Source organism: Microcaecilia unicolor, chromosome 11 (genome assembly GCF_901765095.1).
Source record: "Microcaecilia unicolor chromosome 11, aMicUni1.1, whole genome shotgun sequence".
Lineage (NCBI taxonomy): Eukaryota > Metazoa > Chordata > Amphibia > Gymnophiona > Siphonopidae > Microcaecilia > Microcaecilia unicolor.
In genome coordinates this window covers 202,876,789-202,895,221 of record NC_044041.1, presented here as the reverse complement: position 1 = coordinate 202,895,221, position 18,433 = coordinate 202,876,789, and the positions used below count along the sequence as shown (strand labels likewise).

Genomic DNA, 18,433 nt, shown 5'->3' with positions numbered 1-18,433 from the left:
TAAAGAGCCAAGTGAAATAAATTTATACAATTTGAGGCGGTTAGATAGCATAGAAATTCGTACAATTGCCCTCGCAGTTAACAATGTGGGTCCAAATGAGCAGGTAATGAAGTAACAGGAAATTTTTAAAAAGTTCAAAGTTATGTTGAAAACCAAAGCACTCTTTCACCCAGATTTTTAATATCCAAGTAGATGGCAAGAGGAGTGTTCATTAGTCTGTAACACAGGATATGCTATCTGTGTGTGTACATTTCTGGTATGGCTGTTTAGATCTTTCCTATCATGTAATGGGGCTCCTTTCCTAAAATGACCTCCTTAGTGTTTAATAATGTAGACCACAGGCCAAGAAATAATCAGTGCAACTAACCTGTGTATTTTGTTAACCTGGTCCTGTAATTCTTCATCAGATGGGAGATCTTCCTCAATATCGTCTTCCTCATATTCGTCATCTTCATCTCCTTCATATTCATCTCCACTTCCTTCATCACTGCCTGACAGCTCAGCCTCATCTTCTAGAAAGTCTTGCAGTTTTCTGTCACCAAATGTCAAAACACATTAGTACATGCTCCAAGACCTTTATTTATAGCCTTCATTCAATAGTACTCTAATGCAAAGTGCACGCAAGTTGCCAAGTTATAAAGGAAAAAAAAATACTAACACAGGAGTATCACATGATTGCAAACAAAAGACAGGTAAGGATACTAAACTTACTACTGCTTTTCTGTAAAGAACATTTCAACGTACTTCGCTAAGTAGAGGGCTATTTTCAAAAGGATTGTGAAAAATTGCAGGAGGACCTTACAAGACTAGGAGAATGGGCATCCAAATGGCATATGACGTTTAATATGAGCAAGTGCAAAGTGATGCATATAGGAAAGAGGAACTCGAACTATAGCACCGACCAGGAAAAGGATCTAGGCGTCAATGTTGATACATTGAAACCCTCTGCTCAGTGTGCAGTGGTGGCAAATAGAATATTAGGTATTAGGAAAGGAATAGAAAACAAAAATGAGGCTGTTATAATGCCTTTGTATCGCTCTATGGTGTGACCGCACCACAAATATTGTGTGCCATTCTAGTCACCGCATGTCAAAAAAGATATTGTGGAATTAGAAAAAGTACAGACAAGGGCGACAAAGAAAAGACTTGGCTTGGAGAAAAGACCGCTGAGGGGAGATATAATAGCAGTATATAAAATAATGAGTGGACTGGAACAAGTAGACGTGAATTGCTTGTTTACTCTTTCCAAAAATACTAGGACTGGGGGCATGCAATGAAGCTACAAAGTAGTAAATAAAAATCTTCACTCAATGTGTAATTAAATTCTGGAATTTGTTGCCAGATGTGGTAAAAACAGTTAGCTTAGCGGGGTTTAAAAAAGGTTTGAATATCTTTCTAAGACAAAAGTCCATAAGGCATTATTAAAATGGACTTGGGAAAATCCACTGCTTATTTCTAGGATAAGCAGCATAAAATGTATTGTACTGTTTTGGGATGTTGCCAGGTACTTGTGACCTGGATTGGCCATTGTCAGAAACAGGATACTGGGCTTGATGGACCTTTGGTCTGTCCCAGTATGGCAAACACTTATGTTCACTTTCTATTCGCCAATTTGGCCTTCTGTCTGGGAGACATGTATCACGTTACAAGTAGGATCCACTGCTCTTAAATAGTAAGTACAGAGTGCAGGCTCAAATGTATGTTATCACTTACAATTTTCTTTTCCTGCCTTCTCTTTGTTTCAGGAATGCTTCATCTTCACTTCCAGAAGCCTCATTTTCTTTATCTGCACTATCACCATCCTCTTCTGCTCCACTGCCTTTTTCCTGTTAGTGAACAAGACATCAGCTGTTCTAAAATGTGCCACAGAATAACAGTGAATGTTTTTGTATGGCAAACCTTGGCATTCAGTGAAAAAGAGAACAAGGAGCAATTAGATGTTACCTGATAATACAGAAAGAGGAAACATTCTCTCAAAGGATAAAACTTTGTATCCACCTCTGCCACCTTGATCCCTTGACAAAGGTTTTCTGAACTGCTGCTGCCTATCCACAGAAATAGACTATGTCAAGCCAGACCACCTCCCAAAAAGGCTAGTACGGGACGGAAGCACACCACTCCTGTGCGAAGTCTAATGTATTACCGTGTTCCCGTTTTTTTGAAAAGCAGGGAACTGTAAGAATGTATTTAATTAGCTCCCATAAGAAAAAAAAAAAAAAAAGAGGGCCAAGCCCAACCCTGGCCTACTGTCAGTCAGACCAGACGACAGGGCCACAAGAAACACCATCATCAAGGTCAAATCCTTCAGGGTACAACCCGATAAGGGCTCAAAAGGTGTCGTCACTAGTACAGACAACACAAGTTTAAGATCCCATGGCAGAATCGGCTGATGCACCGGAGGTCGAATAAAACACACACTTCTAAAGAAATGAACCACATCTGGAAGGACATGACTCTTGGCCAGACTGACCACCCAGTCCGACTGCAGCATGTGCACCACATAGGCCTTGGCCTGGACACTCTCCTTGTATGACTTCGCTTGGATGAGCCAGTCACCCAGATACGGATACACCAAAATGCCTTCCTTGTGCAAGGCAGCTGCCACCACCATTATGACCTTGGAGAATGTACGGGGAACCGTGGCCAACCCACAAGGAAGCGCATAAACTTGATGTCTCCCCAAAACAGCGAAGTGAAGGAAACACTGATGAGCCAGGCGCACAGGAATATGAAGGTACACCTCTGTCAGGTCCAAAGAAGACAGGAACTCCCCAGGCTGTACACGGTCAGAATAACCGAACATGTTTCCATGTGAAAAGAAAGCACCTGAAGAGTGTGACTGACTCCCTTGAGATCAAGAATAGGGCTATAGGAACCCTCCCCCCTTTTGGAACCACGAAGCAGATGGAATAACGACCTCTGCCTTGCTCCACATCCGGTATGGGAACCATAGACCTTAACGCCTCCAGCTGACGAAGAGTCTGGTGAACTGCTCACGCTTTCCAAGGTGCCCGGCAAGGTGACACCACGAAAGCATCCGCCAAGGGGCGGGCAAACTCCAGCGCACAGCCGTCTCAAACAACCTCGAACACCTACTGATCTGAGGTAATCTGGGTCAATTCCCCATAAAAGCCCTGCAGCCTCACCCCTACGGGAAACAAGGAATGGACCCCAACACCTTCATAGGGCAGATCTTCCCGAGACAGCCACCGGGGTTCCAGAATCCTGACTGCTCCCCTGAAAGGACTGCACCCGCTGAAAGAAATTACTACGCTGAGACCTGCCATCTCTACCAGGCCTGTAGCGACATGCGTTCCGAAGAAAAGCGACTTTCCAGCATACTTCTGCCAACTGCCTTAGGCAAAATGAGTTCCTGCAGCTCCTCACAATGAAAAATATGCACGACAGAGGGGTCCTACCCCGGAGACAGCTCCTCCTGCCAGGACTCATCCCCCAGCAAATGCTCCTGATGTTCAAAGTACTCATCCTCAGACCAGGCAGGCAACACCCCAGACACCGTGGAAACACACTCCAAAAGGCCCTCCTCATTCTTCCAATCTCCACGACAGCACTTGGATGGAGGCAAGGCAGCGGGTTCTACTTACTGCGCAGCCCAACTGCTTTAAACAACAGGCCTTGCACATGGCCAAAACAAATTAAAAATCCGCTCTGAAAGCATCTGGAAGGACCTGTCGAACCTGCACTGCCCCAAGAGACAAAGCAGGTTAAAAGTACGGAGGAAGATCGGACCCCGACGCACTGGGCAAGATGGCAGTGGTTCCCACCAAAACCTGAACACCTGCCTTAGCAGGCTCACTCAAGGTCTGGCCCGTTGAAGGTCTAGAACCTGAAGCCGCATCAGAGAGCTCCAAAGCCAAGCATAATCCATACTACCCAGCCGAATCAACTCCTGGATGCTGACACACAGTGCAGCACTTCAGTCCCTGCGACATCACCGCCTCCTCTACGGAGCAACATACTGACCCGATGGGAAGGCAAGAGGCAGGTAGCTAGAAGGCCCAAACAGCCGTGGATGAAAAAACCTTTTTTTTTTCAGCGCATCTCTCTCTCTCCAGTTCCCACTATTTTTTTTCTTTAAAACAGAGCCCAGAAAGATGGGACAAAGGCAGACCCCACAGCACTCAAGGCTATTGGCCTGCCAGAAGACAGAGCCAGACAACCGAGTCACACCAAAGGAAGACACCCTCAGAAGGGGTCAAGTGGGGGGGGGGGGGGGGGAGGGGCCCGGCCAACCAGGTGTGACATGCCCCTGGGCTAGAGAGACCCCCGCGGGCCTCAGCTCCAATCCAGCAGTCACAGAGGCAGGAAATAAACAAGAAATATTGTTTGTGGGTTTGTTTGCTTTTTGAGAGAGAGTTTTTTTTCTCTTTGAATTAAACCAAAACACCAGCCCTGGAAATACTACACACTAACCAAAACCCAGGACCCCCAACTAACTGGACTGCATAGGCTTACCACTGCTACTATCTGCTGACACTGAGAACAGACTGGGTTCCTGGGGACTGCACAGCCCACTTATAGGCTTACTTGTACTTCAGTTTGTTCTCAGTCGCCATCCGCTGTCAGGAGTGCATAACCCACCTGTGCCGGTCTAGAAGGACACTATGGAAAGAATGTTTTTGATTACTCAAAGACTGGTTAACATCACTAGAATCATTTCATAACCAGTGGCTATTTCACGAATGTGCACTGTATAAGCCACAGGCTCCAAACCATGAGTAATTAATTCCTAGCTGCTCTAGCCTGTGGGCTCGTTTCCCTCCTTTAATCCCATTTCAGTTTTTCAGTACTCACATCTTCACTGTCAGATAACTCGTCTGGTAAAAGCTGGAACTCGCCATGCTCCTCCTCTTCCTCCTCCCTAAAATGCAACACACATCCATAAGCAGTTGTCACACATAACTGATCCTCAAAATCTACATTTCTTCTCAATATAATGGATGAGGAATTTCCACTCTGGAGCTCCCTGGGAAACCAGATATGTACCTTACGGAGAAGGGTAGGGATAAGCCATCTAAGAAAACTACTCCAAAAGATCATTCCCAAATAAAATATCTCCTGCAGCTAAACATGGCAAGTCTGGAAGTTAGCTCTACCTGTCTGTTGAAAAAGAGCCTGAACAAAGTGCTACAGCTTCCGCCATTAGATCATCATTATTCTTCTGTTGTTTTGGGGACATTGAAACTTGCGATGAAAAATCAGCTACAAGGAAAGAAAAACACACATTAAATATGGTCAAATCCTTACATGCCACAGAAAGGTTTCTCTGCAAAAGCAAGTTCAGGCATGAAGGAGAAATACATGTGATCCATAGACTTCTCCTATAGTAAGTTTCTTTTCATGAAAAGGTCAATACAAAAAAGCGAAAAAAATATGTCCAATACCAAAAAGGGTGCTCTTGACTAAATAAAGAAACAGTACTTTCCTATTTTATTTTGTGATGCCAAAAAACTAGCAAAATATACAGAATGTGTGATTAAGATGCAGAGCAGAACCAATAAAACATGGGGGTGCATTACAATTAGCTGCTGTGTATCCATGTGCTATGGCAACTCTGCATGTTGAAGGAAACAACCTTTGCATCACCATTTCCTGCCTCACCTTGAGAAGTAAATTTGCCTGAGCAGAGTTTGAGCAGTTCTTCCATGTCATTCTTCTTTGCTGGGCTGTCAGTAGCATGAGACGTATTAAACTGCCCAGAACAACAGTCCAGCAGCTCAGCCATGTTGGCATCCATTGCATTCTCATCCATATTATCCAGCAACAGTGTGCGCTTAGAGGAAACCTGGTACTTATTTCTGTGATGTCCAACATTCAGAAACCTTCACAAATAAATTTTGGTGAAATCATTACAGACATATACACCAAAGTATGATTTTGTAAACTACTTTCAAAAGCTGCCATAAAATATAATCAAGGCTCTATGATCATAAGAGTCTAAAATTCAGGCTCTGATCCCCAATATAAAGAACATCAGAGGGCCTGGATCAGCCAAAGAAAATGTACTGGAATTGAGCTGGAAAAAGTGAGTCACAGTGAAGACAGCTGTGGCAAGACCGGGGAGACAGACCAGAAGGAAAGAGGAAGAGGAAAGCAAAGAAAAACAAAGCAGTAAATATAAAATCCCCCCATTTCTCTGGGTCCTACACAATTTTGGTCAGTACCTAAGATTTTTCACCCCTGGTTTCAGAGGGCATACTCGCCACCCAGAAGTCAGCAATGCAAGTAAAATCTAGCCAAACGGCAGCAACCATCACTCATTTACCCATCGGCATCAAGGAGCTGACTCTGAGTGTCATCTTCCAAAGAAAAATGAAACTGTGACTCTTCTGTTTCCAGAAATTGATTTTTGGGATCAGGTGAGGGGTTGTACAGATCCTGTGAATCCTCTACAGGAAGGGAAGGCTCAGACAGCTTCCCAGAGCTCTGTCAAACATAAAAGCAGTGGCATTCAGATGATAGAGCATGACAGTCCTATCAAACAATCCAGGTGACCTAAAGAGGACAATTTCTAATCCCTGCAGGTTCATGTGTAGCCGTAAGTATTTTTGCTGCTTTTTTTTTCTGTTTTAACTTATGAGGAACAAATCAGTCTAGTCTATTTCTTTCTTTCTGGGATGTCATTCTCTTGTCTAGTAGGAGTCCACAAAGATGCCATACAGATCTACAATAGAGCAAACGCAAGAGAGAGTAGATCCAAATCCAATGTACAAAATTTGGACTTTAAACACACCTGACCTGGTCCAAGTTTTGTCTATGCATGGGCTCCATCAGGGGTTACAACACATCAGGGAGGAGTGCCTGGGCTAAACACTCCTAATTTAAATGTGTTAGCACTCAGCATAACAGCTTGAAGCACAACTAAGCACAGACTGCTTCCTTCCAAGCTGCAGCAGCAGTGGCGTACCAAAAGGGGGGGGCGGTCCGCCTCAGGTGCACGCTGCGCGCCTGTTGGCCGAGTCCGCTCGTTCCCTCCCTGCTGCTCCCTCTGTGTGGAACAGGTTACTTCCTTTTCCAGGGCAGAGGGAGCAGCAGGGAATGAGCGGACTTGGAGCCGACAGGCGCGCGGCACCCCCCCCCCCACAGCAGGTAGAAATGCACCCGGGGGGGGGGGGAAGAAGGTGTAATTTCGCCGGGGGGGGGACGCATCGGCGATCCGCCCCGGGTGTCAGGCAGCCTAGGAACGCCACTGTGCAGCAGTACTAGTATGTGTACTGCTGCAGCTGTGATGTAAACAGCCTGTACTTAGTTGTGCTTCAAGCTGTTGTACTGTAACCCCCGAGGCAGCTCATACATAGGCGAAACGTGGATCACATTAAAAAAAGGTGTCATTTTATACATTGGATTTGTATCTGCTGTCTTTTGCAATTGTCTTGCCTAGTGTCATATAGATTTTTTTTTCTTAAAAACATTGTAACCACATAGATACTTTTAGTGATATGTGGTATATCAAATAAATTTGAAGGTTAACTAAACAAGCAATACACTATGGAAAGCCCTTACAATCTCAAGTAGCTTTATTTTCAAAACCTTATTCAAACATGAGGATGCACAATTTTGAATACCCAGAAAAATTCAGAGCTCTGACCTTGGATGCTGAACTGATGAAACTGGACTTGAAAACACCAGGCAATTGTGAGTGAAAGCCCCCTGATGTGGGGAGCACACAGCTTCCACGTCCCCCCTGCTTGTTGCAGGGCTGATAGCACGGAATCATGGAACCTATTAGCTCAAAGCTGCTGTTATGGCTGTTTTCTTTTGTCAGTGGCAGCAGCAAAGATGATTCATCTTCCTCTGGAGAACAAAAGAAAGAAAGGATTTAAAATAGGGAAAGCCAGAATTTTATTCAAGAACATTCAGCAAACAGCAATGTCATCTCTGACTTAAGTGTTCCGATTTCTTTCAGTAACCATGTTGCGGTGATTTAAAAAAAAAAAAAAAAAAGAAAATATGTTTGTTTTTCTTAAACTACATGTGGAACAGGAGTTGAGATGGTGTAAGGTCCCCAACTGATTGGGGGCTGTGGCTGATCCTATGCTATGAGGTCCACGTACAAAATCCAACCGAGCAGTGTTTTAAGTTTCTTGATGTTGTGTTAATTTTCATTCTAGGGTTGTACAGTGGGAAGGCAGAATAGAAGAACGAGTATTTACCCACAGAAAACTCATTGTTCATTGTAAATATATCTTGAAATAAAGTGGCACATGGTATACCTAGCGTTGCTAACCCTTGCTCCTTTCAAAGTGCCCAAAAAACATTCTCTCTGTTCCACCTCTTTGGTTTCATGTGGTGGATCCACGAGTATTCATCCTTGACCCATCCCTTTTCAATATTTTTCTGATTCCATTAACAACACTGAATCTCATGGCTGCAGCTCCATCTGCTATGCTAACGATGTAGATTTTACCGCCCTCAGCTTCTACTTCTTCATCTATTAGTAGCCTCAACAACTGTCTTCAAATGGTCTCCACCTGGCTTAAGGATAACTTATTCCTCCATTCCAGCGTGTGAATTCATCCTCTTTTCAAACCCCTAACTACTCTCCCACATCCTCATAACTTATTATTGATGGACACTCTCTTTCCTTTAATGAGACAGTTAAAAAACATTCTGTGTGTAACTTCCAACTCTAAATTGTTGTACAGAAATCAAACTGTTATTCATTCCTTATTTTTTGCCTTATACAGAACACAGTCAGTAAAGTCCTCTCTTCCATTTCCACCTGTTTGACGTCGTCTCTTGTCTTTAGTCATAACCCATTTAGATGATTTTAACTCTTTATTCTGGTCTGTCCTTCTTTTAAAACATCTTCAACAGCTGTCAAATGTCTCAATAATACTCCTCGCTTCAATCATCTCTCTCCTTTTCTGTCAGCTGAACACTGGCTGCCTGTTTCCACCTGTATAACTTCTTACAATGGTCTACAAAGGCCTTACCCCTTCTTCACCTATTTTAGAACAGTTCTCATACACCATCACGTTCACTTCATTCTTCTCAGCAGTCACTCCTTTATCTCCCTCCACTTTCTTATCTGCATTTAGATATCTCTTGTGAGCTACCTTTCGTTATGCTGGCCCAAAACTGGAACTCACTTCCACTTGCATTCAGACTGGAACTCTCACATAACAAATTTAAGAAATGGATAAAAAAAAATTGGCTTCTCCAACAATCCTTCAGCTCAAATAACTAACAACCCCAACACCTTCCCCTTTTGGGCATGCTCATCTCCTGTTCTCTTCTCTTTCTTCCTCTCTTATCTTTAAACCACTCAGCTGCAATCATTATTTTTGCAATTGGTGGTATATCAAGACTTTTAAATATTAACAACTACTTTTACCTGATTTATCATCTTGTTTGCCTGCAGTCTCATCAAATTCAGTCTTTTCACTAGCGAGGGAATCTCTGCCAGAAGAGCAAATGCAAGAGGAAGATGGTGAGGGGATAGTATTTCAGCCATACTAAAACCAATTAAATCTTACAAGATTTGGGAATTTTGTATGTATGTTTGGGATTGATGCTATACTGTATCATTTCCCTTCTGGGGTTTTGTATTTGGTTGATAACTTAATAAAAACTGTTTGAAGTTAAAAGCAATTAAATCTAAATCCAGATTCAGCTCACAAGAACCAAGAATATATTCTATTCATATCTCTTTCCTAGTTTAAGTTATGCTTAATAAGAAAATAGCACCAAAAACACATTCTACAAAAAGCAAAAAAAAAACAAACAAACAATAGTGCTATTTACCCCATTTTGGAAGAACTGTCTTTGAAGAGAAGCAGGGTAGACTCTGACACAAGTGGCCTGGGCATTGAGTGACTGTGAGCAGACTCAGCAGCTCTGTTTCCACTAACTGATTCCTTATCAGTGTCTTTATCAGTATCTTCCGCAGCATAGCCATCTTCCTCTGCCTCACCAAGAAGAAATTCCACTGTCTAAAAAGGAAATAAAACCCCAAACATTCACATAACAAGATTTTGTTGGTTGACTATTCTGATCCCAGGCGCTATGCAAAAGGATACTCAGGAGTCTCCTGATTATACACTAACTGGGGATATATTTTCCCTGCCCCACCAAAACATTGGCTAACAGCAGGGCTGTGGAGTAGGTCATAGGATAACAGCCGACTCTATGGGTGCTTGGGCACCCCCAATATTTGAGAAAATTCATTGTATGTATGCAGAGGGGTTATTTGCCTTGGGCTTAGCACCCCCAATAATTTTGAAAAGTTGGCTCCTTTGGAGTAGGCACACCAAACCTTTGACTCAGATGCCTCCGTTTTCTAATGTCCAACTCTGACTGATAAGAGGCTTTAAATGTCTTGTTCTGAAGCTAAAGTACTCAGGTTCTGGAATAGTGGAAGCTACATAATTGAAGAGGTTGTTAATACATCACATTATTTCCTGAATGAAAGACACTAGATCTCTCCCTACACGCCTCAGGATTTATGCTGTTGAAGAGTTTATGAATAATTCCTTTAGTTCTCCACAGGCAGTTACTCAATGCAAAGGCATCTCATGGCTGGCCAAACAGAACATCAAGCTCTGAAAAGAAAATAAATCCCAATCAACCAATACCTCTTGGTTGCCGCCTTCATCTTCCTCCGATTCATCCGTCATTTCCTCCTCCTCTTCTTCTTCTTCAAAACCATCCTCATTATCCAGCTGAAGTAATACCTGCCTCTTTTGGCGTTCCTCAGTCCGCCGCAGTTTCATTGCCTCTTGCAGTTTTGCTTTCAACACCTGTAGCTTTTCACCTGAAGAGAAAAGTCAAATCATAAGATAGTAGCTGATGACAAAGATTTATTGGCCTGCTCAATCTGCTCATTTATCCCTGTCCACTGCAGATTTTTTTTTTTTTTTTTACTTATAATCACTAATTAGTTCTTATCTGATGATATTCTGTCCGTTCTCACCAGACCAGTCCAGGTTTCCTCCCTAGTCAGCTGACTTGGTTGTTTTTTTGACACTTTGCTGCTTTCTTGCTGGTTCAGTTTCAAGTTGTTTGGTTTATACTTTCTTTGTTCAGCAGCTTAAAACAAATGGGTGGACATAGTTAAGTGTACAGTATTTACTTCATATCTTGATTGTATAAAATACTAAGGTACTAATGCTACTGGGAATCCTATGAAGCAACGTGCACATAACTTTTTCAGTCTCCATCTGCTGGGAGTTGGATTCAACTAACAGGTTCTGGACTGGTTTGATGAGACTAAAGGAAAGAAAATTAGCAGGTAAGATCTAATTTCCCCATATCAGATCACTCCAGAAACTGTGGATATAGCAATGCAATCCTTAGGATGGAAGTTCCCCTAAGCATTTCCACTCCAAATGTAGCTTCAATTAAGAACATCAGAATAGCCATACTGGGTCAAACCAACGGTTCATCTAATCCAGTATCTTGTTTCCAACAGTGGCCAATCCAGGTCACAAGTAACTAGCTGAAACCCAATTCTAGTGGCCACATCCAATCTGTAGTACTTAGTTGCTTACCTTTAATAATATAAGCCAATAGACTCCTTGAGCCATGTAGAAATAGTAGCCTTATATGCTGTTTGCCCATTTTTGTTTTTCCCTTTTGGTGGAACCAATCTATTCAATAATCTAAACTCATTAGTTACCTCTAAACAGCAAAAGAGACCTACGTAAATCCAACAAATGCACAGTTTTAATCTATTTATATTCTTCTCTTTGAAATGATTAAAGAATCATAAGTTGATTCATATCAACTAATCACTTAATCCCTGCCTACCTCAATTTGTCTATACCCATTTACTACTACAACCTATTCAAGCATCCTTGTATAATCCTCCTGTACTTTCCCGTCTTTCTGCCTTGTCATGTCATTACCCTCATTGCATTGTAACCTTTTATAACATTATAAGCCACATTGTGCTCACTCTAGTGGGAAAATGTGGGGTATAAATGTACCACAAATAAATAAATAAATATGAAAAGGAGAAATAATTCTTGGAAAAAAAAAAGAAGGTACCAGTCTAATGGAAACTTCAGCTTCAGTGAACCAGAGAAAAGGATCCCTGTGAGCAAGGGCTTGCAACTCTAACTCAGCATGCTGAAGATAAAGCTAAGAGTAAGGTCCTTAAAGAATCACTTTATTTCAAATTTCAAAAGGAGGAAGAGTCAAAGCAATTAGCACTACATTTAGATTCCATTCCAGATAGAAGCACTTTAGCAGAGGTCAGGAAAAGAACCACATCATAAGCAGCCAAGAGCGACCTTCTCTACTCTGACCCAAAAACAATCTAAGACAGACATCTGAAATTTTAAGGAGTTCAGGGCTAACCCCTTCTCAAGGTCATTTTGAAGAAATGATTATTTTAAAAAAATAAATAATTATGCCACATTATTGCAAATATTCCATGTGGATTGCAATTCTTCACATACATAATACAATAAAAACAGAACTAAATCATCCATATACAAGGCCTCTCACACAACTCACTATCACAATACCTTGACCTCTTATAATTAACATCCAAAGGCACATCTACATGCTTATACCAAAAAAAATTACATCAAAATTCTTCATATGCTAGGTGATAAATAGAACCACCAAAAGGTAAGACTGGATGGTTTGCAAACTAAGCTTCAAAAGTGTGTTGGCCTATGCCAGAGTCTGATAGTCTCTTTCTAGTAGCTATAACGACTTCCAAGTAACCTTTCTCTACAAGCGTGATCTCAAGAGCCAAGCTGTAAGACCAAAAGGAGATGGATTTTCCATGATCACTGGGCTTTGAAACAGAAGTTCCTTCTCCTAGGGCACCTTCAGTGGCTGGTCAATTGTTAGACAAGCCAAGTCCATGAACCAAGGCTTTCAAGGCCAATCTGACCCAGGCGAGAATCAATTCTTTCAGGATAAATATTGGAAATGGAGGAAGTGCACATAGAAAACCTTATGCCTTGTGCTGCTTTCTGTGGCTGAAAGATGTTGCAATTTTGGCATCAACTCTGGAGGCCATTAGATCTATGAGATGAAGCACACCATCAAATCTTTATAAAAAATTTAAGGCATCTTCTGTCCGCTCCCATCTAGGAACTTTACCTCAAGTGACATTTATCTGGCCAATACTGGGGTAATTGAAATCACTCATTGTGTTGATAAATTTCATAACTTTCCTTATTTCTGTTTAAGATTTCATTATATGCCTGTTGGTCAACAGTTTAGCCCTACTAGAATTCTCTTTCCCTTCACACATGGAATTTCTATCTTTAAGCATTCGACATTACTACTTCCTGCCGAATTTTTGTTAGTCTAAATTTCCTCTTTAGCTTATAGCGTCACCCCCTTCCAATTTGATCCACCTTACCACTGCAATATGATTTGTACAGTGTCAAACTGGTTATCCTCCTTCTACCAGATTTCTGAGATGCCTATCATATCTACCTCTTTATTTAGTGCTATACACTCTAAATGATCTCATCTTATTGCTTAGGTTTCTAGCATTTACATACTAACATTTCAAAGTGCATTTTTTTTGTTTAAGGGATAAATTGCTATCTTTACTTACTTTTGCTTTTGTTGCAACCTCTCGATTGGGATGTCCTAACTTTCCTGGATTGAACTCATTTCCTGAGCACTAAGACCTCTTTGCACAGAATACACATATGACCTCTCATTGACTGGGAGATAAACACGTGACACTCAGTGCAAGAGACTGGATATTCCTCATCTCACTGCTGGACTGCTGCCTTCATCTTAGTGCTGGTGAGTTGTTAAGTTGCTAATAGAGTAGGAGTAAGTAAACAAAAAGTCTCTTAAGTTTGCTTGTTATATTCTAAGCTTTGCTGCTACTTACCTATTTATTTTTAGGTTCCCTCAAAGATCAAAAACAACATATTGCTGAGTGCTAAGTACTGGCTGATGAAGATGCCCTTAGTAAACTTTCTATCAACCTAATTGACTTAAAAGCCTATAAATCAAAGATCAGGCCTAGGGGAGTTTGTACAAATTAAATAAAAAAACAGAGGCTTCTTTTAAATGCTAGCTGTGCACTAAACTGATAGTATGGTAAACTCTAAAACAGAAATTTTAAATGTTAAACTATTCTCTAAGCTGCCTTTGCTAAATAAAGCAAAGACTCTGAAACTACCCATTTAACCCTAAGTCATAAGTTTGAACGCAGTTTTCTAGCAGGTAATGCACTTACCAAACTTTCTTCCCTTCAGCAGGTCTTCTCTCAGCATCTCTTCAGGATTGAGAGCTACTGAGTTCCCACTCTCCTGGATCCAAAACGTTTGCCCACTTAAGAAATCATTCTTTGGATTATTTGGATATGTGTGCCACTGACAACCCACTCTTTTCAATACTGACCGCTCAGTCTAGAGACTACAACTATACTACATAAGCTGTGGCCTGATGACTCTTGGGTTCTGATCAACCAGTCATCCCTTCTCTTCACAATTATTTTGGAAAAAGGTCCTTGAAACTGTGGCCAGCTCAACGAGAAGAGTTTCATACTGAAAATATCCCAGGATGCTCTAATGAGGCAGCCAAGTTGGAATATACAACAAGTAGGACTCTTTGAAGTCTAGTGCTATGAGATAATCCCCCAGTGTGCATCAACACAATGACCAAGCACAAAGTCTCCATCCTAAAATGCGATAAATTGAGCGCCTGATTCATGCCTTTCAGAATGGGCCTGAAGGACCTTTCCTTCTTTTGCACCATTGGTCAGATGCTATTCAGGTCTACTCCTCAAAGAATGTTGAGAGTCAACTGCTTATGCACACTACAGAGGAGGCTTGGATCCCCAATTTCTTACTGCAGATCTCTGGAGGGGTCCTCAGACTTTTGTCACTGGGAACCCCCTTCAGCTTAAATGTAAGGAGGCAGATTTCACCTGGCACCCTTAGGCTTATCCTCTGGCAGTCTATGAGGGTGGAACTCAGGTCTTTCACAATCCATTCCAGATCCTTCCCAAACAGTAGTTCTCCCCTGAAGTGCAGTCTGCTGAGGTGGGTCAGAGCCAGGCCTGCAGACTAATTAAGAGCCTCCTTGTGAGACTGACATGGCCATGGCTCTGGCTGAAGTCCAAATAAGGTCATAGAAGACATCTGCCATGTAGGACATGCCCAACTCCAGATAAGCAGCTTCCCTCAGGTCAAGAACTTCTAGGGCAATCTCCACCTACTGAAGCCAGCATAAACATGCCCTGGACATACAGGCGCTGACGAGAGCCACCTGAAGCCCCAAGGCCAACATCTCGAAGCTTTGCTTCAAGAGTGCTTCACATTTGTGATCCTACAGATCCTTAAGGACATACCTCCTTCCACAGGGATGGTGATTTTCTTGACGATCGCAGCCAGTACCACATCCATCTCGGGAAACTTAAGCTTTCCTTCTTTTCATGCACCAAGAGATAGAACCAACCCATGTACTGGCCCTCCCTAAGTCCAGCTTCAGGCATCTCCACTGAGATTGTAGCACCTAATGCCTGATGGCTAGGAAAGGTTCTGGTAGGCTTGTGGTTACCTTCAAAGCTACAGTAAATTTTCACCTCTCTTCCTTGACTGAGGGCTCCAAAATACTGATGGCCTACTGGGCTTGCAAAATTGTTCCGGACAGCTCTTTCCTCCTAAGAACCTAACCATAGGCTCTATCCACCACCAGTGGCTCTCCATCCTCCAAGGAATCTGCCAGGTGGCCTTACCACGCTTAGCCTCTGAAAGGCCTCTGCAGAACACAAGGACTACATCTCCTGGTCCTCTAAAAGTGGCTTCTTCGACCTTGCCAGCCACACTGAGAAGCAGAGGTCTCCACTGTTTACCCAGCCCACAGCACTCACTAACAAGGCCTTCATAGTACTATCCTGTCACATCCCAGGGCTGCTGCAGTGCCTTTGACAGTGGGAGCACCTCTTCACCCACTCTGCTGGCATACCCAATGCTTGTATCTCCAGCCAGGCTCTGCATTCCCCGATGCCTTGCTCTCCACTGCACTTCAGGCCTGCCTGTGTTCTGGATGGGCCAATGCTGGTCTAGCCCTAAACACTGCTCCAAGCACTAGGCCTCACTGCCGGTTATCAGATGCAAAACTACATGCCACTCCTTGTGGAGGTTGAAGGTTGAGTCAGGTTGCCCTCCTGCCTTCTATATGGCTGAGGAGAACCCTCTGACCACACAGTTAACGCACTCCTATGCCACTTCTGATGTGGTACTTTATAGGGGGGCGGGGGAGGGACACTGGCTTACAAGACAGACCAACCAAAACAGCCAAAGAGCTTCGTCTAAGGGTACAGGTCAATGGAAAACAGACTTTCAGCACCTGTCTGGAGACTCCTAGTACAATCCTTTATTTATTTTTAATTAATGGCAGATTCCTTGGGCAAAACTTCCAGGGACTATTTACCTGGCAGGTCCACCTGGACAAGGAAGAGGCCCAGACTGTCCCTGCAGGCACTCTGAACAATCTGGATCCCTCCTATGGGCTTTTCCTGCTCCAGCCAGTTCTCCAACTGGACCCAGGAACCTTCACCATATCAGTTCTGCTCTGTAAAGGTGCTTCCATCACCATTTGCTGGACGAGGCATCACCAGACCCCCTTGGACCTCTCTGCCTTAAATAACCAGGCTCAAATAAAACAAGTGCACAGAAGGAAAACAAATTGTTTTTTTAACTATAAAAGGAGGGAAAAGAAATGAAGTGAGAGACTGAAAGGGCTCACCACCTTCCACCAGCTGGAGACTGAGGATAATAGATCTTTCTATTCCTGGCAAAGGCTCTTATTGGCTCTCTCTGATGACTCTGACTTCTCAGTCTCCACCAGCTGGAAGATGTGCACAACCCATCAGTCGCTCGCTGGGCCAGCCTGGAGGGACACTAAGGAAGCTGTATGTTGTATTTTATACAATTCTTTAGTCTCCGTTTCCATCTGCTGATTTATGGGCATATCCTGTCAGTTCTGACCCGGTCTGGTGAATAAAAAGGAAATAAAATTCGGCCATTTTAAATTGATAGAACACTTGGATGTTTCTTGGATTACTGCGAAGGAACTTGTGTGATCAAGACAACTACTACTGTTTATATTTGCTGTCAAAGAGTATTTCTATTGTTATGTTTTGTGATATATAAAATAAAGAACACAAACATAAAAAATTGATAGAACTCTTCCCAGCTGTATCAAGTTGACCCCCTTACATGATATAACTTCTTAGTCATGCTTCCTCTCTCAGAAATTCTCCAGTATCCTCCATAACCATATAAGATCTCATCCCCAATCAACATGCTCCCCCATCATTCCTAACCACCAAGCTCTATAATAAACTTGAGTTTCAAATAAGCTCCCAAAATCAGGGGTATCAAATTGTAAACTAGCAGGTCTGCAAGGGTCAAGTTTTCGGAACTGATTTCATCAGTTAAGGATCTGTTGTATTGCTAATTGTGGGTGGAAAGAGGTGATAAGGACAAAATATGGAAAAAGGAAGCAATCTAGCATTTGTTGCAGGCCATGAAGTAGCCAGGTTAGTACCAGGAGACTGAACTCCAAAGCAAACTGTGTTGGTTCTGACCTAGGCCAGGGAGGTTTTCAGGATCTCTCAAATGAATATGCATGAGATCTCTTCTCTGCCGGATACTGTATTTTCAGATTAGAGCTTAAAAGGCTATAACAAAAATGTTGGGCACCACACATATCTTAAAAGTAAGGACATTAAATAAACCCATTTTTTTCAGGGCAAGTACAAGCAGCCCTAAGATAGCGGCCTTGTTGTTGTAGGCATAAATGTCATAATAGTCTGTCAATCTCGCTAAAGCATAGTGTTCAACTTTTGAAAACATATACGTGATCTGCCTGGTTTGACCTATTTTTATCCCAACATACCTGGCTTTGTATTCACATTTTCCTCAGTTGGTTCTGCAGCTAGTGTTATGCACACCACTTCTGCTTTCAGTTCCTGTTTTCCCTCAGTAGTGGTTTCTTTACGAATGATGCTCAGGTTAGTCTTTCGTTCACTTTGGGGTTTAGCTCTGTGAAGTGTGTGCTTCAAAAAACGCTCCTTAAGGGCTTCAAGTTCTGGACCATAAAGTAATCAACATTGTCAGTCATTGAACCACAATCACAGCATCTCTCAAATTTTTCTCGCCACAAGATCAGACAAACTTTTACATACTTGTTTCAGAAATATATATAGAAGAATGAGGGTATTATTTTAAGCTATTTTCTTGTTAGTCTGAAATCCTTATAGGAGTAAGTGTGAATATTTTTATTGTTAATTCCCTCTGGTGTTTTCAGTGTACAAGTACTATATTGTATTGTACTTGTATTATATATAGTTAACACTTCCTCCAGGTCATATGTAAGAAAATAAGGCTTATTTCCACTTTACTCTGAGAAAGTCCCAGAACACAAAGAGATGATGCATAGGAAATACCAAGACTGATTCAAGCTTTATCAG

At 42.3% G+C, this 18,433-nt stretch overlaps 1 protein-coding gene across 4 annotated transcripts in view; it reads right to left on the bottom strand.

Annotated features, from left to right (window-relative positions):
* The window catches only part of CLSPN (claspin), a 47,871-nt gene that overhangs the window by 16,100 nt on the left and 13,338 nt on the right, over positions 1 to 18,433 (bottom strand). For all 4 annotated transcript variants that reach the window (XM_030219396.1, XM_030219395.1, XM_030219394.1 and 1 more), the window contains exons 9-19: positions 17,860 to 18,051; positions 10,599 to 10,777; positions 9,769 to 9,956; positions 9,359 to 9,423; positions 7,610 to 7,815; positions 6,287 to 6,447; positions 5,623 to 5,843; positions 5,118 to 5,223; positions 4,816 to 4,882; positions 1,714 to 1,826; positions 368 to 532 (exon numbers count right to left, since the gene is read on the bottom strand). In XM_030219396.1, coding sequence (XP_030075256.1) covers positions 368 to 532; positions 1,714 to 1,826; positions 4,816 to 4,882; positions 5,118 to 5,223; positions 5,623 to 5,843; positions 6,287 to 6,447; positions 7,610 to 7,815; positions 9,359 to 9,423; positions 9,769 to 9,956; positions 10,599 to 10,777; positions 17,860 to 18,051 — 1,663 coding nt within the window. The remainder of the gene's footprint in view (positions 1 to 367; positions 533 to 1,713; positions 1,827 to 4,815; positions 4,883 to 5,117; positions 5,224 to 5,622; positions 5,844 to 6,286; positions 6,448 to 7,609; positions 7,816 to 9,358; positions 9,424 to 9,768; positions 9,957 to 10,598; positions 10,778 to 17,859; positions 18,052 to 18,433) is intronic.